At 44.3% G+C, this 27,652-nt stretch overlaps 2 protein-coding genes across 6 annotated transcripts in view; one reads left to right on the top strand and one right to left on the bottom strand.

Moving 5' to 3' along the window:
* Positions 1–58: 58 nt before the first annotated feature.
* TUBAL3 (tubulin alpha like 3) lies at positions 59–23,661 on the bottom strand. 5 transcript variants are annotated; one of them, XM_046010518.1, is made up of 4 exons: positions 23,250–23,661; positions 9,771–10,014; positions 3,073–3,221; positions 59–1,798 (listed from the first exon to the last, which is right to left on the bottom strand). In XM_046010518.1, exons 2-4 carry the CDS (start codon positions 9,871–9,873, stop codon positions 854–856), a joined length of 1,197 nt encoding a protein of 398 aa, XP_045866474.1. In that variant the 5' UTR covers positions 9,874–10,014; positions 23,250–23,661; the 3' UTR covers positions 59–853. The 5 variants fall into 5 exon arrangements, 3 of the variants coding, with proteins under 3 accessions (XP_045866474.1, XP_045866473.1, XP_045866472.1); XM_046010517.1 differs by lacking the exon at positions 23,250–23,661 and adding an exon at positions 14,437–14,534; XM_046010516.1 differs by lacking the exon at positions 23,250–23,661 and adding an exon at positions 12,335–12,494.
* A 202-nt stretch (positions 23,662–23,863) lies between these two features.
* LOC123945714 (neuroepithelial cell-transforming gene 1 protein-like) overlaps positions 23,864–27,652 on the top strand; it is a 44,712-nt gene continuing 40,923 nt past the window's right edge. Inside the window, exon 1 of the mRNA XM_046010520.1 lies at positions 23,864–24,013. Coding sequence (XP_045866476.1) covers positions 23,886–24,013 — 128 coding nt within the window. The 5' untranslated portion in view covers positions 23,864–23,885. The remainder of the gene's footprint in view (positions 24,014–27,652) is intronic.

Raw genomic sequence — 27,652 nt, 5'->3', positions numbered from 1 at the left:
TAGTTGTGATTTCTCTCTGTCAAAGAAATAAAAAATTTAAAAAAAAAAAAAGAGTCTCTTTAAGTAATCTTTACAACTCCAAGATCAAGCATCACACACTCTACCCACGGAGTCAGCCAGGTGCCCCAAGAATCTGCATTTTTTTCCCTAAACCTCTCCACTGGTTCCAATGCAGCGTTCTGCTGGCTATACTTTGAGAACACCTCTTCAAGGACAGGGAGCTGAGAGAGATCCTTCTCACCTTCTGAACCACAGGAACACAGATATAAATTTTTGAAAGACCCAAGAATATTCTTACTTTTTGTTTGCATAAAAAAAACAAACTGAGACTTTAAAGCCTACCTTTGGAAGAAAGAAAAGAATGATACTGAAATATTCATTATTTAATCAATGTACAAAAACATAGACATGGGGGAAATATCATTAATAATTAACATGTGCTCCTTTACACCACAGGAAAGGGAATGGGAAAGCACTGACTTTAGGGTTTCATCATTTTTTGTTGAAGGAGCAAAGAATAAAGCTAGCTTTCCATTGTCTAAGAAAAAAAGAAAGAAAGAAAGAAAGAAAAGAAAGAAAGAAAGAAAGAAAGAAAGAAAGAAAGAAAGAAAGGAAACATGGACATGATCCAGAGGCTCAAAGGACCCCAAACCTAGGGGGTCCACAGGTAGCTGGGCTGAACCAACAGACAAGGTACTGACCCATTTGATTTAGAGCTGAGCTTAGGGTCTTGTTTGATTGGGTTTCCAGTTTCTTCCAATCAGGGGAAACCCTACCCTCCAAGAGTACATAACGTCTTGAAAGAAAGCAAGACACTTCAACTTAATACTCATTCTCCTCGGCCACATTTCCATCAGAAACTTTGCCCCATTTCTTCATAATCCTTCTCCAGAGCGGCCAAGTCTTCCCTGGCCTCTGAGAACTCGCCTTCCTCCATGCCTTCCCTGCTGTACCAATGCAGAAACGCCCTCTTGGCATACATGAGGTCAAACTTGTGGTCCAGGCGGGCCCAGGCCTCCACGACGGCCGTGGTGTTGCTCATCATACACACAGCCCGCTGGATCTTGGCCAAGTCCCCTCCCGGTATCACCATGGGTGGTTGGTTGTTGATGCCCACCTTGAAACCAGTCGGACACCAATCCACAAACTGCACAGAGTTCCTTGACTTCATGGCTGCGATGGCTGCATTCACGTCTTTGGGGACCACGTCCCCTCTGTAGAGTAGGCAGCAGGCCATGTACTTCCCCAGCCGAGGGTCGCACTTGACCAGCTGATTGGAGAAGTCAAAGCAAGCAGCAGTGATATCGGACACAGAGAGATCCTCATGGTAGGCGTGGTCAGCAGAGATGATGGGGGCCAAGGTTGTCATGGGGAAATGTATTCTTGGATAAGGGACAAGGTTGGTCTGGAATTCAATGAGGTCCACATTCAAGGGCCCCTCAAACCGGAGGGAAGCAGTAATGCAAGATACCGCCTGGCCTATCAGCCTATTAATGCTGGCGTAAGAGGGACGCTCGACGCCGAGTTTATGGTGGCAGATGTCATAGATGGCCTCATTGTCCACCATGAAGGTGCAGTCGGAGTGTTCCAGGGTGGTGTGCGTGGTGAGGACGGAGTTGTAAGGCTCCACAACAGCGGTGGAGATCCGGGGGGCTGGATAGACAGAGAACTCCAATTTCGTCTTCCTGCTGTATTCTATCGAGAGCCGCTCCATTAGGAGAGATGTAAGGCCGGATCCCGTGCCTCCCCCAAAGCTTCGGAAAATCAAAAATCCCTGAAGTCCACTGCACTGCTCTGCCTGGGGAAGCAAAGGAGAGGTGAGACCTGGGCCACATGAGCCCCACAGTGGCAGTGGGGAGACAAGAATTTCCCCCGGACAAAACTTTCAGAAAGAACGAGTGTACCCTTATTAACGCCCCAGTAACACACGTGAGTGGTTCCCTGTGGGGTAGGGGAAGCACTTTAGAATTTCACTATAAACAAAGCATAAATAGTCAACTGTCTTTAGCTGCCCTCCACAAATGCATCAGCTTGTGAGCTATAGCACAGTCTTTCTCAGTAACAAACAAAATGGCCAAATATTGAAGCAACCTACGCCTCCCCCTTCCCCCGGAAGATGAAGTACCTCTCACTTGTACATCTAGTCTACTATGCAGGTGTAAAAGGCATCGTACTGATTAAGGAGTATGCCAGACACCAATATGTGTACTAGACAAAGGATTCTCCAGATGCAGGTCCGTAAAGGAGAGTTCAAGGTCAGGAGCCAGAGTAACTAATCTCCAGGTAGGATGTGTCACCTGTTAACTTCACGAGTAACGGAGACTACGGGAAAAGGACAGGTGTCAGGATGCTTTGGAAGTCTGAGCAGGTGAGCCATGATGAGTGGGCAGACGCAAGAGTAGAGGGGGGCTAGTCATTAAAAAGAAGGACACCCTGCCGTCCGTCACAGCATGGAGGGACCTTAAGGCCATTAGGCCAAGAGAGATAAGTCAGACGCAACAGGACAAACACTGTATCATCCCATTCATATAGGTGGAATCAAAAATGTCCAACTCATGAGAACGGAAAGCAGCACAGTATCTTGTGGGGGCTGTGGGTGGGGGAAACTGGGAGACGTTGAAGGACACAGACATCCGGTTGGCAGATGAGTCCATTCTGGGGAGCTAATAGACAGCACGGTGGCTCTGGTTAACAATTCTGTGCGTAGGCTTCAAAGTTGCCAAGAGAGTAGATTTTAAACACTGTCAACACACGCACACGCACACACGCACACACACACAAACGTTAACTGCACTGTGGCCATCATTGCGCAATATCTCGATAAAGCAGTGGAAAAAACCAAAGTCTTTCCTCATAAATCTAAAAGGAAAAAGAGAAGATGGGGCTGCAGGAAGTGTAAAGGTTTCTTCCATGCATCCTACATCACGAAGTGTCGTCCAAGCCCACACCAAGGTGCTTCCTAGCCTTGAGTGTGTGCGGGAGAGGCCGGTGGCGGTGACCCGGGTGTTGTGTGGAAGGCGGATCCCAGGCACTCAGGTATGGCCCCCCGCTAGGCAGAAAGGGGCCACTTGCCAGCTTTCGGATCCTCTCGAGCACAAGGTCGATGATCTCGGACCCCACAGAGTAGCGACCGCGGGCGTAGTTGTTTGCAGCGTCTTCCTTCCCACTGACGAGCTGCTCTGGGTAGAAGAGCGAGCGGCGCTGGCCGGCTCGAATCCCATCTGCAGAGGGGACATGAGGTCAGCACGCTCCCTCCATTTGACGGCTAACCCTTTGCCAGGTCAACTGCCAACCCAATGCTGGTTTCCCCAGTGTCCCGGTAAAGAAAGGGTTTTCAACTGCCGAGCTGGCCTTCCTCAGTCTAGAAGAGTATCATTACTTCCAGACAAATGGAAAGTACATTTTCCCAATGTAGACCCTTTGTTAGTTTCTTATAGCTGCTGTAACAAATTACAACAAACCTGGTGGCTGACAACAAGAGAAATGTTTTTTCTCACAGTTCAGGAGGCCAGAAGTCCAAAGTGAAGAAGTTGGCAGGGCTGGTTCCTGCCGCAGGTCTCAGGGAGAAGCTGGTCCTCGGCTTGGGGCCACACACTCGTGCCTACCTCCATCACACATGCCCACTCCCCCGGACTGGGTCCCCTCTTCCTCTCATAAGGACACAGACCCTTGGTGTTATGCCAACGCCAATCCTGTAGGACCTCAACTTAGAACATCAGTGGCAAAGACCTTATTTCCAAATAAAGGCATATTCTGCGCTTGTAGGTGGACACATTTTTAGGAGACACTCTTCAAACCCATCACACGCCCCGTGATGCTCTGGCACTCTAAGGCCAGTATTTCTATCTACAAATACCCAACTGAGTGCCCGAAAAAGCAGGGAAAAGCAAACTGATCTAAATTATTACTAGTCCACTTTAAAAGAGGCTTTAACAAAGAAGGTGCGATGAGCTCAAATGCCCTCCCCAACTTGAATGCAGTTGATAAAACCGCAAGTAGCAGGGAAATTGGGGTTAACACATTGGCAGTCTTCAACACAGCCAAGGGCAACTCCTGCCTGGTTTTCCTCCTTTTAAAAACCTGCTCAGCTTGAGAAAATACTGAACACACTTCCTCAGGCCCAGGTCCTGCTCCCCAGGCCGAGAATTACCAGAGAGCCCAATTCCTACAGAATTACGCATCGGTGTTTGAGGGCTAAGCAGGCTCTGGGAATGTTGCCCAGCTTACGGCAGGATGCCATGCTGTGCAGCATTCAAGAGCACGTATCTGAGAATCCGTTTCCCAAGTTCACGGTTTCCTTCATCACTCGGCTTTCCAGCAGTTCCTTAGCATCCTTAAATCCCAGTGACCTCACCTCACATATAGGGATAATGTTAAGACCTACCCCCTTGAGCTCCTATGAGGATTACATGAGATCCTAGAGCACAATGCATGGCCCATTTGACAACAATTATAAATAATTATGGCACAATTGGCTTCACGACATGTACTTATGCTAATGCTGTATTGACTCATCACCAGATACCTGCAGATAGGCCTAGAAACTCACTGCCTGAGAGGAAACATGCTCCATTTCTAAGGACAAGATGGCCCTCTCAGTTCACCTTGCTCTCCTGCCCATAACCATGATTTTCTTTTTTTCTTTTTTTTTAAGATTTTATTTATTTACTTGACAGAGAGAGACACAGCGAGCAAGGGAACACAAGCAGGGGGAGTGGGAGAGGGAGAAGCAGGCTTCCCGCCGAGCAGGGAGCCCGATGCGGGGTTCAATCCCAGAACCATAGGATCGTGACCTGAGCCAAAGGAAGACTGAGCCACCCAGGGGTCCCTTTGACCATGAATTTCTAACCACAGTTTTGCACACCACCAAATGTTTAAATTTACTAAAGCTGATTTAAAGGACTCTTAAGTAACATACACACACCAAAAAAGTAACCAAAAGACAAACCAAAAAACCCACCAAAGTGAAGAGTTTTAAAAGATATATTTATAAACACGATGTAAGTGGGCATATAATTCTGGGTGGTCTATTTGCTTCTCACTTACAGCTATAAGGCTGAGTTCAGGCAAAGAAGGGAATTTCTGGAATTTTGGAAGCCTGCTTCTTCATGTTAACGTTCAGTGGAGATCTTGAGGGTCATTCGTAAATTTTTTCGGTAAAAACCGCTCTCGGAGAGGAGCGATTACAGCACTACCATTTAGCGCTACCTGTAGCACTACTGCCCAAGCTGTCCGCTCTCACTTCCTTGCACTTTTTCTACTTTGCTCAGTGGCATGAGCATCTGACCCAGCATCCTCAACCAGCACCCTCAGGGTGTTCAGTGGTTTGTAAACATGATTATTTGGCAATTCCTTGCTTCCTTACTTCCAATGCTATTAGCCCCATTCCACTTGAAATCACTCACAACTGTCCCCGCTAACCAAAATCGTAAAGTTGTGAAATCCTTTCTCCAACCAAACTTCCTTACTTCCCCCTGCTCCCCCAAGACCCAGCTCAACAGTCTTTCCAGATTCCTGTCCCCATCACTCTCCTACCCACACCCTGTTCCTGTTCAAGGTGAATGCTCCTCCACGCCTCTGGGAAGCTGCCTATGCTGCTCCCTCGGCTGAAGGTGTTTGATGGCTCCCCAGCTACTCATTCCTTCCTGGGGATACCTCTGCCTCTCATGGACATTTCTATTGTTATTAGGCTGCATTGAAGGACGTTGGCAATTTTTAGGTAAGAGATAACCAACCATGGACAATTTCATATGCCTCAAATGAACACGTGTGTTGGTGTTGCTACGACCACTTACATTTTCTTCTCCACTAGCTTATGCTGCTTTTTTGTTAGAAGAGAATGGCTTCTTATTAGTTGGCAGACCTAGGGTCCAACCCAGTTCTCCCCTCAACAGTTCAACAACCTAAGGCCAGTTCCATGACCTGCCCAAGACACAGCTTCTTCATCTGTTAACGGAAGATGGCAACAAGGTTTCCTGACAGAATTGCTGGAAGGATTATATGAAAATACCCGTGCGGTTCCTTGTTAATAAACGGTGGCTGCTGCAGACTGAATGGTTGTGTCTCCCCAGGAGTCACACATTGACTCAGTGTGAGGGTGTTAGGAGGTGGGGCCTTTGGAGGTGGCCCGGGGCCATGAGGTCGGGGCCCTGGTGAATGGGGTTAGTGCCCTTGCAAGAAACCAGATGTAAGGACATGGTGAGAAGGCAGTTGTCTGCGAATCGGGAAGAGAGCGCTCATCAGACACCAGTCAGGCTCCCATGCTGGTCTTGGACTCCCGCCTCCAGACAATGAGAAATAAATTCCCATGGTTTAAGCCCCCAGTCTACAATATTTTGTTAAAATGGTCTGAACTCGGGTGCCTGGGTGGCTCAGTGGGTTAAAGCCTCTGCCTTCGGCTCAGGTTATGATCCCAGGGTCCTGGGATTGAGTCCTGCATCAGGCTCTCTGCTCAGCAGGGAGCCTGCTTCCTCCACTCTCTGCCTGCCTCTCTGCCTACTTGTGATCTCTGTCTGTCAAATAAATAAATAAAATCTTTAAAAAAAATGGTCTGAACTCACTAGGACAGTAGGAGGGAAGGGATGGACATTTGTTCATCTCCATGCTCATCTCTACCTAGCTGGAATGAATGTTCATTGAATTCATTGAAAGATGTTAAATTCTTTCTCACCTCAAACTGGAGCTCCCAGCATTTTCGTCTTCCACGCTTCCTCCCTTCACGCTAGCTTCACCGATCTGCTGGCACAGCCTGGCCCTGTGATTAGAAGCGTGTGCTCGCCGCCAGGCCCTCATCCCTGCTCACCCTGTCCGCATATCATGGGCACCATCCACCCAAGCTGTGCTCTCCGCCCCTTCAGACCACTCAGCACACCCTTCACACTCCTTCTGTCCTCTTCTGCAAATGTGTGTTAAAAGGAGTAGGAGTGTGTGGTGTAGGCGCCATGCTTCGTGTGCATAGCCAAGTCTTTTGTTTGTTTGTTTATTTAAAATATATATATATATATATATATGTGTTTTTAATTAACATTATAATGTATTATTAGCCTCAGGGGTACAGATCTGTAAGTCATCAGGCTTACACATTTCACAGCACTCACCATAACACATACCCTCCCAAGTGTCCATAACCAAACTTGTCCTTTCTCTGAGTTCTCACACAGCATCACCCCATTATTCCGATCACAGAACTCCTCGATGAGCACCTTCCTCCTTGACACAAAATCCTCAGTCTCTACCTCAGAGAAGGAGAGGCATGACCCACTGTCTCCGTGCCCCGGGTCCCCTCGCTCACTCACCCTGAACCCTTCCACCCCTCCCTCTCTCCTTGTTCTGCCTACAAATATCTTCAGTAGAATTCTACTCCACAAACACAATCAAAACTCACCTTTCCTCCATTCTAGAACCATTTGGGCTGGCTTTGAACGAGACCAGGTACTACCACAGCTTTTGAGTTTCGTCTCTATAGGATAACTTCTCACTGAACCCCTCTGGTTCCCCCATCTTTTATCAGGACCAGCCTCTTCACATGCAAATGGAACTTACCTACTCCCACACACCTCGGACCCCCCTCTGCAATTCCTACCTCATTTATCAATCTCATTATTCAAACAGGGAATATGGCTGCCATCTCTGAATTCTCTCTAGAACATTCACTGACACATAATCTGCTGCTCTTGTTCTAGATGGAAGTCTCTCAAATCTGTGTTCTCTTCTCCATTCTCCCTCCATACATCACAAAAACCTTGTAACTTTCTCCAGTCTACTCTCTTTCTACATTAGTACTGGCACATAGCAGGTGCTAAAGAAATGTTGTATACATTAATGAATAAATCTCTGTGATTAGCATTACTGAAGTATAGTTCTCAGTCTGTCTTTTCCTTGCTCTAAAATCTTCACTGGCCCCCTATTTGTTATGAGAAATCCCATAGTCGGCCTCCACTTCAGTTTACATCTCCTGCGAGTCTGCTGTATCAACATCTTCTCCCTTTTCAAGCTGAAACAATGTGTTTTCCATCCTCTCTCACCTGTGAACTGTTAAACAACTCTTACCCAGCCTTCGAGACTCGGATAGAGTATCACTTTGTCCATAAAGTCCTTTCTGGTCTCTTCCGGAGAGGTAAGGTTCATGCCCTCACTTCCTTCAGATCCCCACATGTCACCCTCTCTACAAGGCCTTCCTCGGCATCCCTTAAGATAAAAGCACTTCCCACCACTCACACAACGTTCCCTGGCCCTGTGGCCCTGCTTTATTCTTCTCCATGGCACTGATGACCATCAGGCATCCCACTAGAATGGAGGGTCCATGAAGACTCAGAGTATATACACCTCCAATGTCAAGAATAGTGCCTTGCACACATGAGGCTCTCCTATTTGCTGAATAGAACAAGGAAAAAACAGTGTCTTCTCCTAAAACCTGGAGCTTATGCCTCTTTGTTTGGGCCAGTTCCAGATCCTCAAAACTGCCCTCTCTCTATGCTGTTTTCTAGAGGATTGGGGAATTTCTTCTGGTCTCTTCCTGCCATGCATCTCTGCCCTGACTTGCTTATCAGCTTCTGATTCCAGATCCTAAGCCTCCTATTTGCCTAGCATCTTCATATAGGCGCAAGTTAAAACACCTGCCACAACATTCCGGACACTGAGATGTGGCTTTTCACACTGCTTCTTTAGCTACATTCACCAAAGTCCTCTGGGGACATATCCTACTCTGCCCAGGTTTCTAGGATACGAGACTCTAGCTAAAGCTCACAGCTGCAAATCCCCATTTGTCTGAAACAAAAATTCAGATATTCTCTTCAGACACTTAGAGCTCTAGTCGGAAGACAACATAACTGCCTCTCCTAGCCTCCATACGAATCTCACCGGTTCCTGAAGCCACCGAGATTTCCTTATTTTTCATCCTTTCACATCCAGCAAACACGGAAACTGCACGTAGGAATCCTGGCTGAGGCCGTGCTTACCCTCCCCTTGTACTAACACTCCATCCTTTCCTTCCCTTGGTCGTTGATCTGCTTTTGCCATCAGTTACCTGATCTGACCTGGTTCTGATAAGGAAATGAAATCTAATCCACTGGGTACAGATTGCATTCTCTGAAGATGGCCACAAGAATGTTTTCCATTTCTTGTGTGCTTCTAGAACCTTGCTCTTTCCACATCAAGAGGTGAGGTCCACTAGTCCTCCCCTGGGTGGATCTCTATAATGGTTTCAAGCCATCAAACAGCAACAGTGAGACACTGGGACTTCCGAGGCTAGATTACAAAAATGCCACGGACTTCTGCCTTGTGCTCAGGCGAGGCTTGCTCTTGGAACCAAGCTGCTATGCCATGTTTCTGGACAAGATACTACAAAGTCTGCTATTAATAATCATAAAATTGTACTTATTTCTCAGAGTTAGATTTGTCTGGTTCCTTGCCTCTTCAGAATCATGTTCAGGTAATGCCAAATTTCAGATTCTTTATTGGAATCTTCTAGCAACTGGCTTTCAAATCCAAGAAAAGACTTAATCTTCTGTGACAACAGATGTGTGGAGAAACTAAAAAGGTTTGAATTTGTTTCATCACACAGAGAAAGAAGGCTAAGCGAGTACTCCCTTTGGGTATGTTTCATGCCGATCGCCTTAAGTGGTCATGAACAAACTTCTAGATCTAAAAAATATCCCCATGTTCCTATTCAGATAGATTCATACAATCTGGTGAGCCCATCTCTGGTACTGGATTTGTTTGCATGGAGTGCGGACCTGGTTATGTACAGTTGAATGCAAGCCTTACATTACCTATTACAGCGGGATCCAGATCGATGAAGAGTGCTCTGGGCACATGCTTCCCAGCTCTCGTCTCACAAAAGAAGGTATTGAAAGATGCATCCATGTGCTCCATGTTCCCACTTTCCAGCTGATCCTTTCTACTGTTGAGAACAACGCCGTCAGGCTGGATTCCATGTTCCAGGCAATAGAGTTCCCAGCAAGCATCCCCAATCTGGACGCCAGCTTGGCCAATGTGGATGGAAAGGCACTCCCTCTGAAATAAGCCATAGGAGGTTAGAACCAATAGCCCTTGAAGATACCATGAGCTTGGTCACACAGTAATGCTGCTCACGATCAGCAGAAACCAAGCTTGCATAAGCCAATGAGAGAAATATATGATAAGGCTAATTAAGTGTCTCATGGAAACCAAAACCCAGGGCACAAGTACGCTTTAAGAACAAATGAACCAAGGACTCCCATTTTACTGAAAGATTTCTTTCAGCATCATAATTTAAGGACTTACTGGATAACAGGCTAAGCATGTGAGTTAAGAATATATATCCATAATATATTATATATGTGTAAATAAAATCAAGCTGCCTCACCCAGAAAAATATTAGCTAGTTACTGGAAAGGAATAAAATAAAAAATCAGTGTATAACCTTGACCTATATCAAAACCCATTGCACTTAAAGATGTTACTTTTTCACATCTTGAGGCCTTATATTTACTATGTATATGTGTTCTAAAGAAGAAAGGATGTTCTCAGCAAAATTTACCAAGGAAACATGTAATAGATTTCACAGCCCAAAAATGTAAAAACTCAGTATCGCAATAAGCAAACAAGAATAATGGTTTATAAAAAATGATTGATATGTAGTTCTTCATATTAAGGGCTATCAATAGGGCAATTTTACACACATTAATAATTTAAAAAAAAAACTTGCAGAGCATCTGGCTGGCTCAGTCAGTAGAGTGACTGTTGATCTCAGGGTTGTAAGTTCAACCTCATGTTGGATGAAGAAATTATTTAAAAATAAAATCTTTAAAAACCCAAACAAACACTTGAGATAGCCAGTAGGGAAATAGGCAGATGACATGCACAAATGAATTATTAAAATTAATAATAAATGAATTATTTTAAAAACTGAAAAATGCGAGGATTTAGGCACAAGGGAATTCACAGTATTACTTAGAAGAGTGAGAATCAAGAACCAATCTACGCTCATTTATTGTTGGGCATTTGAAGAAAAGTTATGCAACCCTTAAAAGTTACCCCCAAATTTTATGACATGGGAAAAGCTTATGATAAAACTGAGGTAAGAGGTACATAAGTTGTATAACTGTATATAAAGTATGACATCCAATACATTAAAAATAAGCAGAGAAAAAGAACTTTAAAATGCATCAAATATTAACTATCTTTATATCTGGGCAGTGATTTTTTTTTTAATTAGATTCAGTTTTTTTTTTAAAGATTTTATTTATTTCACAGAGATCACAAGTAGGCAGGGAGGCAGGCAGAGAGAGAGGAAGAGAAGCAGGCTCCCCGCTAAGCAGAGAGCCCGATGTGGGGCTCGATCCCAGGACCCTGAGATCATGACCTGAGCCGAAGGCAGAGGCTTTAACCCACTGAGCCACCCAGGCGCCCCAGGCAGTGATTTTTTTTTTTCCTTGTTCGAACTCCAGTGTTTTCCCTCACCCGCATCAGCCTCCACTCCCCCATCCCACGTTTAAATCACCATTCACATCCTTCTTTTTAAAGGCCAACAACTGTTTTTGGTCATTTAAACAGACACAAAAATGTACTCATCTAAGAAAAGGAAAGAAAAGACCCAGAAAAACGACAAGGGCAGCATTCGCACATTTGAATGCTGTGGGGTTTTGATTGCCAGCGGACATGGGACAGGTGTGTGCAGGGGGGCTCATGAGGTGAGCAGCCTGTTCTCCCCATCATCAGCACCCTTCCAGCTGTTAGCCCGGGGAGCCGATCAGCAGCCCTGCCCTTGTCCGGGCTGCTCTTCCACTAGGCAAGGTCTGAGATCAGCCACGAAAAGACCACTAGTCCAGGGAGGGAGGGAGCTCTGGCCAGTCACAGCCTTGCCATCGGACCTGGACTCTGTTCCTGCTCCACTGCATCACGCCCTTGTACTCTGTCCCCTCGATTCACAAGGACTAACAGCCCTCTCTGCTTTATGAGGAATTCAAGTTCACTACTTGAGTAGAACTCCCCCCACCCATAGCCCATGTCCTCTCCATGCAGCTACGGATCTCTCACGACAAAGTCTGTGAACTCAATTCAGGAAGCACCTCGCTCAGCACCAACCAGGATTCCAACCTCTGTCCAACACAGAAAAAAAATCAAACAGCATGCTCCGTCATAAACGAGCTTCTAACATGCTTATCTGCAAAGCACGTCTTCATTCCTCCCACACCTGCTGGACTGCAAATGATCTCAGTACAGTACAGCTACTGTAATCAGATCAAAACTCCCTAGATTTAGGTTAAAATGCTGAACTGGGGATTCATTTCATGGTTTCCCCATCTTTTGAGCCACTTACACGTCGATTTCTCTCACCGCACCCCCAGCTTACCATCCAGGCTATGGCGGGTGCGCACGCGTCTGCTCCAAGTACTCAGAGGAAAAATAGTCACCAACGTGGAAAAGCAGTTGCTGCTCTTTACACAGTCTGTTACCCAAGGGGTTCAGACATAGGCGTGGTATGGTCCTTTTCAAACTTGACAGGAACACTTGGCTCAAGAAGGACCAGTCACGCCCTGCCCAGTTTGAGAAGCAGATGAGTTTATGACTTAACTGTGTCCCAGGGCAGAGAAGGCTATCTTCACCTTCTTCTCTTAGCCAGTCCCTCCTTTCCAAACTATCTGTTAAAACATTAGCCACACTAGGGGCACCTGGGTGGCTCAGTGGGTTAAAGCCTCTGCCCTAGGCTCAGGTCATGATCTCAGGGTCTTGGGATCGAGCCCCGCATCAGGCTCTCTGTTCAGCGGGGAGCCTGCTTCCCCCTCTCTCTCTCTCTGCCTGACTCTCTACCTACTTGAGATCTCTCTCTCTGTCAAATAAATAAATAAAATTTTTTAAAAAAATAATAAAACATTAGCCACACTATAAGATGATTGTGAACTGCCCGTTCAATATTGATATTATCAAGCACATCAGCTGCTACAACACTTATCTAAATTACTAGGAAGGCACAATTTTCTAATTAACTTTTTATTTTAAGATAAAGATAAGTAGTAGATTCATACACGGTTTTAAGAAAGAATGAAGATCTCATGTACCCTGTACCCATTTTCTACCCCGGTAGTATCTTGCCAGGTGATACTGAAAAATATCATCCCCAGAACACTGAAATTTAGCCAAGCAACAGAACGTTTCCATGACCGCATGGATCCCTCATGTAGGAAGGCATGATTTTTTTTTAAGATTTTATTTATTTATTTGACAGAGAGAGAGAGATCACAGATAGGCAGAGAGGCAGACAGAGAGAGAGGAGGAAGCAGGCTCCCTGCTGAGCAGAGCCAGATGCGGGGCTCGATCCCAGGACCCTGAGATCATGACCTGAGATCATGACCTGAGCCGAAGGCAGAGGCTTAACCCACTGAGCCACCCAGGTGCCCCAAGGAAGGCATGATTTTTAAGAGCAAAATAACTTCAATATCCTTAAAATGTTGGAGAGAAAGAGTTTAAGGGAGTGAGAATATCAGACGAGAAAGCAGTATGAAAGGCTGCTTCCATTTAAGAATTTAAAACTCGAAGACACCAAAAACTATGGGGACTAGCACATAAGACATTAAAGGGAGAGTGGATCTTAAGAAATGATCCCCAAACAGGAATTGCTCTAAGTAACTCTGTTCACTGTTGTCCCCCAAGAACGAAACTCAAGAGAGGACGAGGAGATGGCCATGCACTTTACCCTGGCGTGCATTTATGAGTCTAGCCATGATGACCTGGGTCTGAAGTCCCCAGAAACTCTAAACGCATAGCTAAAAGTGGAGCAATTGGTTTCTACAGAAAAATCAGCACAGCAGGTCCAAAACAAGGGTAGAACTAAAGGAAGGAAGGAAGGGTTCCTGTTTCACTACTTCGGTTAAAAGCAGGGAACAGGATTGGGAGGGAGACAAACCATAAATGACTCTTAATCTCACAAAACAAACTGGGGGTTGCTGGGGGGAGGTGGGATTGGGAGAGGGGGAGCGGGCTATGGACATTGGGGAGGGGAGGCGAACCATAAGAGACTATGGACTCTGAAAAACAACCTGAGGGTTTTGAAGGATCAGGGGTGGGAGGTTGGGGGAACAGGTGGTGGGTAATGGGGAGGGCACGTTTTGCATGGAGCACTGGGTGTTGTGCAAAAAGAATGAATACTGTTACGCTGAAAAAATAAATAAAATGGAAAAAAAAAAAAGAAAAAAAAAAAAAGCAGGGAACAAACTGCAAATTCACAAAACTTTTCCTAAAAGCAGCAAAACCACAGGTGAACAGACCAGAGCTTCTCCAAGTCTGCCTCACACACAGTTACCAAAAGAAACAAATGTCTCCTTAAAAATTATTTCTCTTGTACTAAGAATGTATTAAGGATGGTTTGGCAGGGAAGAGGGCCAAAGACGGTTAGTAAAATTTGCTACAAAACCACAGCAACACTGATAACCATGTCCAAGGACCCCAGCCACTTACCATGCTGATCTGGAGGTGCCCCCGCTGGCCCTCGGTAATGACCAAACCGCACGCCCAGGTGGACTTTATCACCGGGCAGGAAATGACTCCAGCTGAGGTCCGTGACACCTGCTTCACTTAAAGCAGTACAGCCCCTTCTTGAATTTCCCGTTCTCTGCCCCAGAGCAGCGATGCGGGACCCGACAGCCCGAGATAACTCTGTGTACAACTACAGGTGATGTCATTAGAGCGCACCCAAATCTACTTCCAACTTAAACCTGTTCTGGTTAAAAATAACAAATGTCTTCTTAAAAAGATCCTCCTCCTGGATTAAGACTGTATTAAGCATGGATGGGGAAAGAGTAGGAATCAAATTCGCTGCAATAGCAAATAGCTTTTTCTAGCGCATAAGGACTACATGAATATCTTCCCTTTAAATAAGATTCAAACAATTCCTGGGACAGAGGGCAAACCAAGAAAGTGTCCTTTTTACCTCCTACTCATGCGCCTTGACTGTGACCACCACTTCCAAAGGTATGGGGATTTTCTACGTTTTGGCTATTCCTAATTTTATTATTCTATTTTAAATTGTGATATTATTATAGATAACATACACTTATACTGTTATTTTTGATTATTTGAATTAAGATCAGAGAACATACTCTAAGTGATTTCTCTCTTTATATATTTGTCAAGACAACCTTCATGTGCCGCTATATGGTCAATTTTTGAAAATGTTCTGTGAATGCTTCAAAAGAATGTATTCTGTAGTTTGTTGGATGCAATGTTTTAGATACACATTTCAAACTGATTTACTGTGTAGTCTAACTTTGAGTATTGATTCCTTTTAAAGATGTGTTAAATTTTCCCATTATGATTGTTGATTTGTTTATTGTTTCTCTCTCTGACAATTTTTGTTTTATATATTCTGAGGCCATGTTAATAAGAACATGTAAATTTTAAATTGTGAGATTCTAAGGAACGAAATATTCTATCACTTTAAAATGACTATATCTATGAATGATTTTGTCTTAAATTCTTTATTACTGAATAGTAATATTACTACTTCAATATTATTTTCTTGGTTAGTGTCTGAATGATGTATATTTTCTATCATTTTGCATTCTTAAGAATTTAAAAACCTTTCAGAATTCTCATATTTTTGATGTGTCCTTTGTAAGTTTACATTACAAAAATTATGGGATAAATATTTTCCTATTTAAAATACTTTTAATTGAAGAATTTAGTCCATTACATCAATGTAATAACTAATAAAGCTGGGTTTAGATATCTTATTTTGTGCTTTCATCTTATATCTGTTTGTCCCATGTTCTAGGTTATATGTTGGCATCCTTTCTTTTGTGCCAATGACATGTATTTAAGTCAACACAGCATTATTGTTGTAAAATAAATAAATCAATCAATAAAATAAATAAATAAATAAATGTTTATTTTACCACTTTCTTTGCTTTTCATTCCTTCTCCTACTTTTTTTTCTTCTGTTTGAAGTAAATCCTTCAGAATTCCTTGAGTGAGGTCTTTCGATTACTTTTTTTTTTTCCTTTTGTATCAAATGCCTTTAATTCACCCACCTTCCTGAAAGGTATCTCATCAGGTATGGAATTCTGTGCCAGCATTTCTCCCTGAGTCCACTGGCTTCTGGCCCCCGCTCCTGCCTACAAGAAGTTGTCAGTAGAAGAGTTGCTCTCTTTAAGGTCTCTCTGGCTGCATTAGAATTTATCTTTGTCTTTGGCTTCTTTAGTTTTACCGTTATTGTCTTTATGTGGATTTCTTTATCTGTCTGGCTTTGGATATGTTGGGTCTAACGATCTGTAGATTCATGTTTTTCTTAGTTTTAGAGTTCTCAGCCATGATATTTTTTAAGTATTGCTTTCCTCCCATTTTCCCTTTCCTTTTTGTTAAACATTTTTATATACCTTATACGTCTCTGAACATCTCCTATTTGCAATCTCTTTGTATCTCTGTGTTACATCCCGCTTAATTTCTCCAGCTATCTTCCCCTTTATCCGTTGTCTTTTTTGGGCTTTACCTAATCTTTTTTTAAAGCCGTGCACTAAGTTGTCAATTGTAATGACCATATTTTTTCATTTTTTGGAATTTTTTTTTTTTAAATCTGCTACATCAAGTTTGGGGGGCGGGGGTTGGTGATTGACTGTTTCCCCAAGATATCTTCCATCTTGTCTTCTATTTGCTTAGACATAGTAACTGTAGATGTTTCCTTCTAACTGATTATTCCATGAAATAAACACCTTTGCAGGTCTGTTTCCACTGTCAGTTATTTTTTCTGATTCATACCAACACTGGCTCCCCCCCCCCCCCATGTATTTGTATTTGACTGTGTGCTTCTGGTTTTCTTTGAGAACTTATTGAAGGGAGTCTTTGAGGTCTGGAATGAACATGTTTCTCCAGAGACAATTTGCGTTTACTTCTGCAAGTTATCTAGGGGGCGTTATGTATTTAAATTGATTCACTGAAGTTTTATTTTTCAGACTATCCAAGTGAAGTGATTTTAGGTTACCTTTTGGTCTAGGGCCATCTTGTGGTTATAATTCTGAAAGGCAATCCCTCCCAATGTCCTGCTTTGCTCCACACCAGAGGAAAAAACTTGTCATCTCTTGGGTGTCGAGTGGCCTTGCACTTATTCTATAAGTATTTGGGGAGTTCAACTTTATGGAGGAGGATCTCCTATGAAACTATCTTGGGTTGGGCGTTGATTCCGCTCCCTTGGACCCAGTGAGTCCATGAAAATTGATGCTTCCCTATTTGGCAAGCACCTTTAACACAAGAAGGAGTTTCTAGCCTCCATTTATCTCTCTCATTTCCTCAGAAATTGGCCTTGAAATGCTCTACTGTCTTATTCATCAGTGCTTTCGATATGTTCTTTTGTGTGTTAGTCGGCGTTTTTAGTTTCATTTAGCAGTCAAAGGGGTCCAGCTAACTTGTCCCATCATATTACTGGAGCTAGAACTCCAATTGCTTATTTTTAAACTTGTTGTGGATGTGTCTCTTGTAAGGATAGTGAGAGTCTCTGTCTCTCGGTGGGAAAATGTAGTGTGTTCACGTTGCTTGTGATTACCAATATGCCTGAGTATATTCTTGCCTTACTTTACATTTTCCACTGACTAGCTTTTTTCTTTTCTTACTTTCCTCCAATTTGATAGACTGACTGAATTTCCTTTGCACACCACAATTTTTTTCTAGTGGTTTGTAAGTTGTAGCTCATTTTCCAGTATTTCTGTTACTCTCAAATTTTTAATATGCAAATTTGATTATATTTGTTAATTTATATATTATTTTAATCCTATATATTTTAGTCCTTTAGAAATCTATTACCCGCCAAAACATGCACGCACGTGTGCGTGCACACACACACATACACACATTTTCGGTCTTCCCCCTTTGTAAAAAATTTTTTAAAGATTTTAAGTAATTCCTAAGCCCAATGTGGGGCTTGAATTTATAATCCTGAAATTGAGAGTAGTATGCTCCACTGACTGAGCCAGCTAGGCACCCCTCAATCTTCCCCTTTTATGCCATCCTCACATCCCTTGCTTCCAAAATTGATATTATCTGGAATTTTGGTGTCACTAAGATAATTATTTTACACTAGCCATTAAAAATTATTTAGGCATAAGTATAAATTGTACTGGTTTCCTTATATACGACTGCTTCCTGGAACCCACTTAATTCTTTCTCACTGGGTTTTTTAGTCGTGTTGCTGGATTATACATGCAAGTAATTCTTTCAGTTATGAGGATGGTACATTTAATAGGTTCCTGCAGATCCAAAAATGTGTTTACCTTTCCTTCCCCCTTAAATAATAACAATGTGTTTGAATATGGGATTTTAGGTTCCAAACCATGTCCTCAAACCTTTGAAGATACTGGCCATTAGTCCTTCTTTCCATTAAAAAATATTACACTACTCTGATTCTTTGTTCTTTATAGATAGACTTTCTTTGAGAACTTTTATCATTTTTCTCTTTATTTCTTTGAACATGAAAATTTCCATGATGTGGTTCTATGTAATATTTTTAAAATCACCTCATTCCGTACTTGGAGGATACTTCTAATACTCAGGTCTTACTCTTTCTTGGGCCTGGGCTTTTTATTTTGGTTATTTTCTCCTCCCCATACTGCCTGTTCTCTCTCCTGAATTCTAGTTAGATAGAAGTTGAAACTTTTAGTGTTGCCCTTTTGACTCTATATTCTTCTTTCATACTTTCCTTTCCCTCAGTCTTTGCGTTGTATTCTTGGAAAATTCTTCAGCTAGAACTTTTGGCCATTGATTTGCTTTTCATCTGTGTTCGTTCTGCTATTGATGTGTCTTTTGGTTTAGTTTTATTTTTTTCTATTTTATAGAATATTTTTAAAGATTTTATTTATTTATTTGAGAGAGAGAGAGAGAGCACACACAAGCAGGTGGAAGGGCAGAGGGAGAGGGAGAAGCAGACTCCCACAGAACTGGGAACCCTATGTGGGCTTGATCCCAGGACCCTGAGATCATGACCTGAGTCGAAAGCAGAAGCTCAAGTGACTGAGCCACCCAGGTGTCCCGTTTATTTTTATTTTAAATAACCAGAATTTTAGTGTATTTTCTTTTCATGGCTGAACTGGCATCTCACCTCTCCCTTTGATGTCTTCTGTTTGTGTTTGTGAAGTCTTCTGTTTCTTTCCTTGTGTTCTAATTCTTCCCCCTTTAGGATTTTGGTGTCCCTCTCATTGTGAAGGTTTTCCTTAATTAAGTCTTTTAACAGTCATGGTTTTATCTTTCATCCTGTTTTGCCTTAGACCTCTGTTTGCCTGCCTGTGTGTGCTGTTTTCTACAGCCTGTTTCTGGTGATAAAGGGGGAAGGTTGGAATGTACTGCTGGAGAGGCTTCTGTCTTCTGCTTTCGTGTTCCCCATCTTCCCTGGAATAGTCCTGAAGGACCGCTCCACATCTCCAGCTCTAGGTCCCCACTTACTGCTGTAGCCAACGGGCAAGTATACTTCGCAAGCAGAGGAGGGGGAAGAGGCTAATTGACTCACCTGCTCCAAATGTACCTTCCAATTTAATGGCTCCAAATCATTAAAACTCTTTCTGCATCTTGTATCTGTTGATTCTGCATGGGGAGCTCCTTTAATCATGTGTTCTCCAGCAGTTTTCTCCCGAATTTATGAGTTCTACTTGTCACAGAATTTGATCTTCATAAAGTCAGTCCCATCTGTCTCTATCTGCTCATAATCCCCCAAATTTTTAGGGTTCTGGTAGTTCCATATAATAAAGGTAAAGAATAAGCCAATTTCGTTTTATAAAATCAGAATCGTGTTTATTTTGTTGTTGTGTCAAATTTCTCCCATTGGCCCCTGATTATTTTTAGTTTGACACAAGATAAGGGAAAATCAGATGATTGAAGTATCTCATATCTGGTCCACTGACACATTCAGTATGTTTCATTATTTTTTTTTTTTTTTTTAATTCTCAACCTCACTTAAAGCTATGATTACTTGGATTTGCAAAGGAATTAGAACAGAATTAGAAAAGTCTCTTTTGAAATATAACCTAAGAAATGCATCTTAGTATTACTTTCATTTTTTTAAGTAGTTCCTTTCTTCCTTGAAACACTAAATCCTAAAGGAATAAAGTTCCCTAAAGTAATAATAACTGGAATTTCAAGTCTGGAGAAGTCTTCTGTTGTGATGGCTAGTTTCATGTATCAACTCGGCCAGCCCATGGTGTTCAGTTATTCAACCAAAAACTAATCTGTAACTGAGAAGGCATTTTGTAAATATGGTTAACATAGACAACCCGTTGACTCTAAGTAAATATTACCCTTGATAACATGGGTGGGTCTCATCTAATCAGTTGAAAGGCCTTAGAAGCAAAGCAGCAGCAGCAGCTTCAGCTCCTACCCAAGAGTTGCCAGCCTTCCAGTCTGTCCCACTGACTTCAGATTTTATAGAGTCCATGTCACATAAACCATTCCATGAAATACACTTCCATACACACACACACACACATATCACACTACTTCATACCTCATATACCTATAAATATATAAATCTCTCTTCTACATAAACCTCCATTTTTATACAAATATAGACATATATAAATATTTATTACTAGCTCTGTTTCTCTGGTAGAACTCTCACGGACACATGGGTTAGCTGTCGTGAGGTCTTGAAAGAGAGCAGAAAAAAAACTTGCAAATATGAAAGTATGGGGTGTGTGGTTAGTATTTCTTTTCTCTACAAAGTTCCCCTCTTAACTATTTTTCAATATAGGCCAGTCAACTCATTGGCTAAGTGACTGAGAAAAAGTAACCTTCTAAGCAAGAAATTCTTCAGCTCTGAGAAATAATTCTTTCTGACTGATATTCTGCCATTTCTGAAGCTATCTTTGCTAATTCTCTGAAGGCAGCCCTGGCTGCCACAGCCAGAATCACTTCCCATTGCCATTCCCACCCCGACTGTGCCACCTCCCTACCTTCCTCGCTCTCCTCCCTGCTCCCTCCTCCCCCACAACTAACAGAATTCGGTACTTTGAAACTTCAATGGCCTCCTCCCCAGACAATCTAAGCATAAAAGTAATTCACTTCAACCTACTTCTAATTAATTGTATTTCTCCTGGCCATGCATTTTTCTTCCCAAGTTCCATTCCTCTTAAACCCCCCAGCTGTCATTCCAGTTTCCAATTTAACTGTTTTTCTCCTTGAAATATCCAAAAGCAAACGAAGATCATAAATAGATGATATATAGGTGCAAAACAATGACCAGCTTTCCCTTCCCCTACACTCAAACACGCCTGATAGATGTGAAGAAACAACAAACCTGATTTCAAATAGTCTGTCCTGTTGTGCCTAGCAATACTCTTTTGCTGGTCAGACATAATGATTGGACGGTTTCTCCATCAAATACATTTACCATCAGAGTAACCTTCCCATTGGCAGTTTAAGACAGCACAGCTTTGATATCTTTAAGTCTTTCGTTCTCATTTTTCTGCAAAACATGCGTCTGAGGGCTTGGGGAAAGAACTGAAGTATCCGTGGTGCCGAGGGGTCAGGCAGACTACTGGAAGTGGCCGAATAAAAGACACTGTGCATTCCCAACATTCTCCCTCTATAAGCCCACTCACAGACAGCTGGTACATACTGTTTGACCTTACTGGTTGCTAAAACAAGCATGATAGGTATCACTTGGTAAGCAGTTTTACAAAAAGGGACTTTGATTTATTTCGAGAATATAAGAGACTAGGTATTAGAAGTATTGGTTTGTGTACTAATTTATACCAGTCTACTAGCTGTTGAAATAATCTTTGAGAAAGACCCCCAAAAGAATATTTGTAAATCTATGTTTGGGTGGAAACCTGCTCCTTAGGGGAGCCTGGCCAACTCAGTGGAGGAGCCTGTGATCTTGATCTCAGGGTCATGAGTTCAAGCCCCCTTGGGTATAGAGATTACTTAAATAAATAAACTTGAGGGAAAAAAGAAAGCTCCTTAGACAGCATTTCTATATGTTTTACTCTAACTGCTGCAAAGCAAAACTTTCTTCTTTAATATCTGGGGGAGAGTGGGATAAGGTAGAATACCTCAGCATGATTCTTGTCACACAAGAATTTTCCCTCGTGTTATAAATGCAATTCAAGTTCAGCATTTCATGATTTAAAAAATTATGAAATATAAGAAAGTAAAAAAAATTTCAATACTTATAGTCTGACTACTTAGTGAAATTTTAATACATTGATTGCAGGTTCTTCCTTTTAAATCCCTTATAATTCATAACTCAAAATATACTGAATATATGTCTATATTCCATGTTTTTATTTCAAAATTACAGTGCCTATCCTATTATACACTTTAGAGTTAATCTTTTTTTTAAGATCGTATTTATTTATTTGACAGACAGAGATCACAAGTAGGCAGAGGCAGGCAGAGAGAGAGGAGGAAGCAGGCTCCCCGCGGAGCAGAGAGCCCGATGTGGGGCTCGATCCCAGGACCCTGGGATCATGACCCGAGCCGAAGGCAGAGGCTTTAACCCACTGAGCCACCCAGATGCCCCATTTATAGTTAATTTTTATGGGCTGGAAATACTCTTTCCAGTGGATCAACTCTAACTAACCATTTCCCTGTCATTTTTATTTAACTTTCTTTACTTTTTCTGATATTGTAAACATCAGTGCCATTAATCACTAACATCTCGATGTCTAGGGGCAACAAAACTTCACTTCTGACCTCCCAGGGCGTCCGGGTGGGCATGAGAGTGAGAATGACAGAATGCAGGTTAACAGGGAAAAGCAAACATTTTCACAGGGACACGGGAGCCCCAACAGGAAAATGAAGACCCGAAGAGCGGGCGAAATCTTCGTGCTTTCATCCTAGGTCCGAGGAAGAGGCGGCTGTGGGGAAAGGAGATGAAATGCAGGAGACCAAAGGAGGGGAGATTCTTTAGGAGGTGCCGTTTCTACAAAGTCCGCCTCCTTGGGCTTCCTCCTGTCGCCCCCATCTCGGTCGGTGAGAGTCTCCTTCGGGGGACCGGGCGGGCAGCTTCCCGCACGCAAGCTTCAGCCCCAGCCCTCGGGAAAGGGGAGTCAGGAGGCCCCTTCCGCGCCCGGCGTTCCCTCGCGCCCACAGCTCCACACAGCCCCGCGCCGTCCTCCGCGGTGGCCCATTCTGCCCCGCTCCACGTCGATCCGGTTTTACGCCGTAGGATGGATTCCCAGAAGCGGGACCCTGGTGTCGAAGAAGTTCCCGGTTAGCCTGACCCACAGAAGGTGACATTTAAAACCAAGGAACGGGCTGCATCGCGCTGTTTTTCTACTGGAGAAGGTCCTTACCTGACGTCTGCTGTTTCGCTGCTTCCACAGACTAGAGGATGAAGGCACCTTCACGCCCTTTGCTCGCGAGGGGCTCTCTCCCGCGAGGACGACTCACGATCGGGTTTTGGTGGTTTCCTAGGGACGCTCCGGGGGCACATTTCCGTTCCCTGAGGCAACTGGGGATCTACCTCACACGAGTACTTTAGCTCCTCTGTGGCCAACCACCAAATCTCAGTTCAGGTCATCACTTCCGATCTCTCTTCTCCCCCGAGTACTCGGACAGACCTCAGGCTCCAACTCGCCCTGGCCTGTGGCGGAAGCCCTAATCGATCAGCCGTGAGGTAGGAACCGGGCCTTGGGGATCCCGACACCGAGCACAAACTAAACCCAAGGCGTCCACTCTAATGCTTTCCGGCCTCCACTTCCGCGCTCGCGGGGCGGGACCTCACGTTTCCCAGCAACCGCCCGCTGTCTCCCGATTGGCCGGCCGCCGCACGGCCGCCATTTTCAAACCCCGGAAGATGGCGGCGGCGGTGGCGGCGCCTTCCTGACAGGATCTGCTCCCCGGGCAGAAGCGGTCGGGCGCGGTGCCCGTCCCAGCGGGTCTGCCGGGCACCCGGCCACCGCCCCACCCCCAGCCCCCCCGTCCGCGCCATGGAGCCCGAGCTGGAGGCCCAGAAGCAGCCCCGGCCGCGGCGGCGAAGCCGCCGGGCCTCCGGGCTCAACGCGGGCGGCTCCGGGGGACCTTCGGCCGACACCCCCAGGCCTGAGCCGGACGGCCGGTAAGCGCGCGGGGCGGCAGCAACGGGGGGACCCGGGCGTCCGTTCCAAGGCCAGAGTGGGAAGGAGGGAGAGGGGAGGGACGCGGGGAGGGGCGAGCCGCGCACCTCCCTCCTCCTCCTCCTCCTCCAGACCTTCCTCAGGCGGGGGCGCGCGCTCCTCACTCACCTCTTCCTCCTCCACATCCTCCTCCTCCTCCACATCCTCCTCCTCCTCCTGGCCTTAGTCGGGGGCGCGGGCCGCTGACCCTCCTCCCTCTCCTCCGGGCCTTTCCTCAGGCGGGGGCGCGGGCGGCTCCCCCTCCTGCCCCTTCTGGCCCTCCTCCTGCTCTGGAGGGGGCGCGGGCTGCTCCCGCTCCGCCTGCTCCCCCCGCACCCCCGCGGAGGTGGTGGGCGGGTTCTCCACCCGCTGCGGGGCCCGGGCCGGTCCTAAATGCACACCCCGAGCCTGGAACTGTCCCTGGAGCCTGCGGGCACCGGGCAGAGCCGCGGTCTCCGGAGTGGGACGACTTGTAACCGGCACCAGACTTGGAGCCTGGGAGCGAGCGTTCCCGTGGAATGTCCTGCGGACGCAGAGTTCTTGTGTCCGAGACCTGGCCTAGTCGGGGAACCGAGCACAGCCCCGTCCAGCGTCCCGGGCGAAGAGGGGCAGAGGGTGGCCGCTGAGCTTCTCGCTGCCCGCGCGTTTCGCGGCCGCCCTGGCCGCGCCGGGAGGCTGTGTCTGCACGCCGCGCTGGGAGCAAGCGCTGAGGGCTTCGCTCTCCCGTCGCACGGTTGGAGGTGGTCGGCCCTGTCATCTCTAGGCTCTGTCCTCCTCTGTCCCATGAGAGGGCAGCAGTGCCCCCTCCCAGAAGTGGTGAAATTTAGTCGGATGATGCATGTCCCGGGCGCACGGAGTACCCACACGGAGAGCTCCCGGTGTAAGTCAACTGCTCCTGCCGGTTGTTGCCGGTGAGAATTCCGCAGACGCTCGTCACAGAAGCCCCGTGGTCCATCTCACGTAGTCCCCTACATAATTTATCTTCCGGCCACACCTGGATGTCCTGGCTTGGGAGCCAGGACAGCTTACTTTAATCAGGAAGGCATTTACAAACCCTTTGTTAAGTTACTCTGCAGAGATCTAGGGTTGGGGTGGTTTTTTTTTTTCCATTAGAAACTTATTTTTTATTATTTTGAAGTTTAAGGTATTCCTTGTCTTAATATACGTTTGTAAAATCTTGGTATGATTGCAGCCTCTGTTTAAGAGGTAGTGAAAGAGCAGAAGGAAAGACGTCAACTCGGACTGAGATGAAAGACTGGCTGGGGAAAGTAGAATTTCAGAAATGCAAACAGGCAATATTAAATTCATTCCACATTCATTCTGTAATACTTTTGAGCACCTTCCAGGGTTGTAGATACTGGCAATTCTGGTGAAGAAAACAGGTGAGGTCCCTGCTCTCATGAAGCTTAAATTGTGACTGGGAGAGAAAGACAATAATCAAATACATAAAATGTCAGGTGGTCGTGCTGTGAAGAGAATTAAGGCGTGGCTAGACATAAGGAAAGGGTAGTGTTGCTGTTTTTAAAAGAGCCAAAGGAAAGCCTCTCTGATGATGATGACATTTGAGATCTGAATAAATTAAGGAACTAAGCCATGTGAATATTTGGAGAGAGGGGCAGCAAGTGCAAAGGCCTTGAAATACAATGTCATGTGGTGTGTTTAAGGAACTGCGAAAGGTGACGGAGTGGAATGAAGCGAAGGAAGGGAGAGGATGAGGTCAGAGAGATGGCTGGGACCAGATCATGTGGTACCTGGGAGACCACTGAAAGGACTTTAAATTTGGACTAGTGGGTTGGGAGCAAGAAGAAATGATGTGGTGTGTATTTACAAGGACCACCGTGACTGCTATAAGCAGACACCAATTAGGGAGGGTACTGCAGTTGAGACATCATATCAGAGTGGGAGATGTGGAAAATACTCATATTTGGGATGTGTTTGAAGACAGAGCTGACAGAATTTGCAGATGGATTAACTGGAATTAAGGGAAAAAGTGGAAGGAGCTCTCTGAGGTTTTGGGCCTGAGCCCTAGAAGAATGGGTTTTACTCTTCTCAGAAAAGGAAGACTATGAGAAAAGTTTGCTTTGGGGTAGGTTATGAGACTTGTATTAAAGAGTTCATCACCATTTTTTTTTCTTTTTCTTTTTTCTTATATCGAAGTATAATCAACGTAGAGTGTTACTAGTTTCAGGTGTACAATATGGTGATCCAACAATTCTATACATTATTCTAGTCATTACTCTCTTTTTTGCTTTTTTCTCTTCTTTTAACCTCTTATTGAACTATAAAACTTGAATGAAAGAGTGCACAGATCATAAGTGTTTAGCTTGTTAAATTTCATAAAGCCAACCCACCTGTAACCAGATACAGATTTGAGAGTTGTGAACAAATAGACTTGAAATCATGGAGCTGATAAGTCCTGTAGATAGTATAAATAAAGAAGAGTTTGAGGACTAACTGCTGAGGCACTCCCAACATTTAAAGGTAGGGGTAAAGAGGATACTCAGGGAGCAGCTGATGACGTAAGAAAAAAACCAAATAACAGTATCTAGAAGGGCAAATGAAGAGAGTATTCCAAGAAAGAGGATATAATAGACTATGTCAAATGTTACTGATAAGGACTAGAAAGTCTAAGTTAGGTAAGGAATAAAAAGACCGTTAAATCTGGCAATCACAGACTAGTTAAAATATTGAATTTAGAATGTTTGCAGGGTTTGAGAAGAGAATGAGGTATGATTTACTCAGGAAATATGTAAGACACGAGAAGTAGAAGATGGATATCCTTACTTTAAAAGAGTTTATAATTTTATAGGGAAGAAAGATAAATTAATAATTATAATACGTTAATAATTATAATTGTGATAAAAGTTACTGTAGAGATATACACAGGGTGCCATAGATGCAAATAAAAGGGACACTTAGGAAAAGAACAGAAAATGATTTCCTGTTGAAATCCATGAGTCTTGGAGGACCAGTTCAGAGAGGTGTAAATGGGTGCTTTCATATGGGGGAGAAGCATGCTAAAAGGCCCTAAGTGTGAGTTCCAGGTAGCATACCTGGTAGGCTGTGACTGGATGCTAATTGTGTAGGGGGAGGATTTAGGGATAGTGATGAAAGATTATGCTAAAGAGGTGAGAGCCACATCTGGAAGGAACCCTTGCATGCCATGAGAGTTTGGGTTTTATCTTCAAGGTGATGGGGAAATACTGAAAGACAAGCCAATGACATGATCATATTTGCATTTTAAAAAGTCATTCTGCCTTCCTTGAGAAAAAGAGGTAACATTTAAGGTCCTAACACTCTTTAAGTCTTATAAAAACTATTCCCAAAAAAGTGCTGATGTACATAAAAATTTTGGATTTGTGGTCCCTTGAAGTCCAATTATGGATACCAAATTAAAAATCCCGAATATAGACAATGACTTTGGTGGGAAGTCAGTCTGCAGCATCCTGGATGAAAAATGGTGAGTGTTTGAAACTGAGAGCTGGCAGTGATCTTGGAAAACAAATATTGAGTGTGCGTTGTACTTTTGAGAAGTTTCCCTGCAAAAGGAAGGCAAGAAATAATGAAGGGAGACAACAGAATTTTGTGGGGAAGACTCTTTA

Source organism: Meles meles, chromosome 7 (genome assembly GCF_922984935.1).
Source record: "Meles meles chromosome 7, mMelMel3.1 paternal haplotype, whole genome shotgun sequence".
In the NCBI taxonomy this organism is placed as follows: Eukaryota; Metazoa; Chordata; class Mammalia; order Carnivora; family Mustelidae; genus Meles; species Meles meles.
This window is presented reverse-complemented; position numbering and strand designations above follow the sequence as displayed.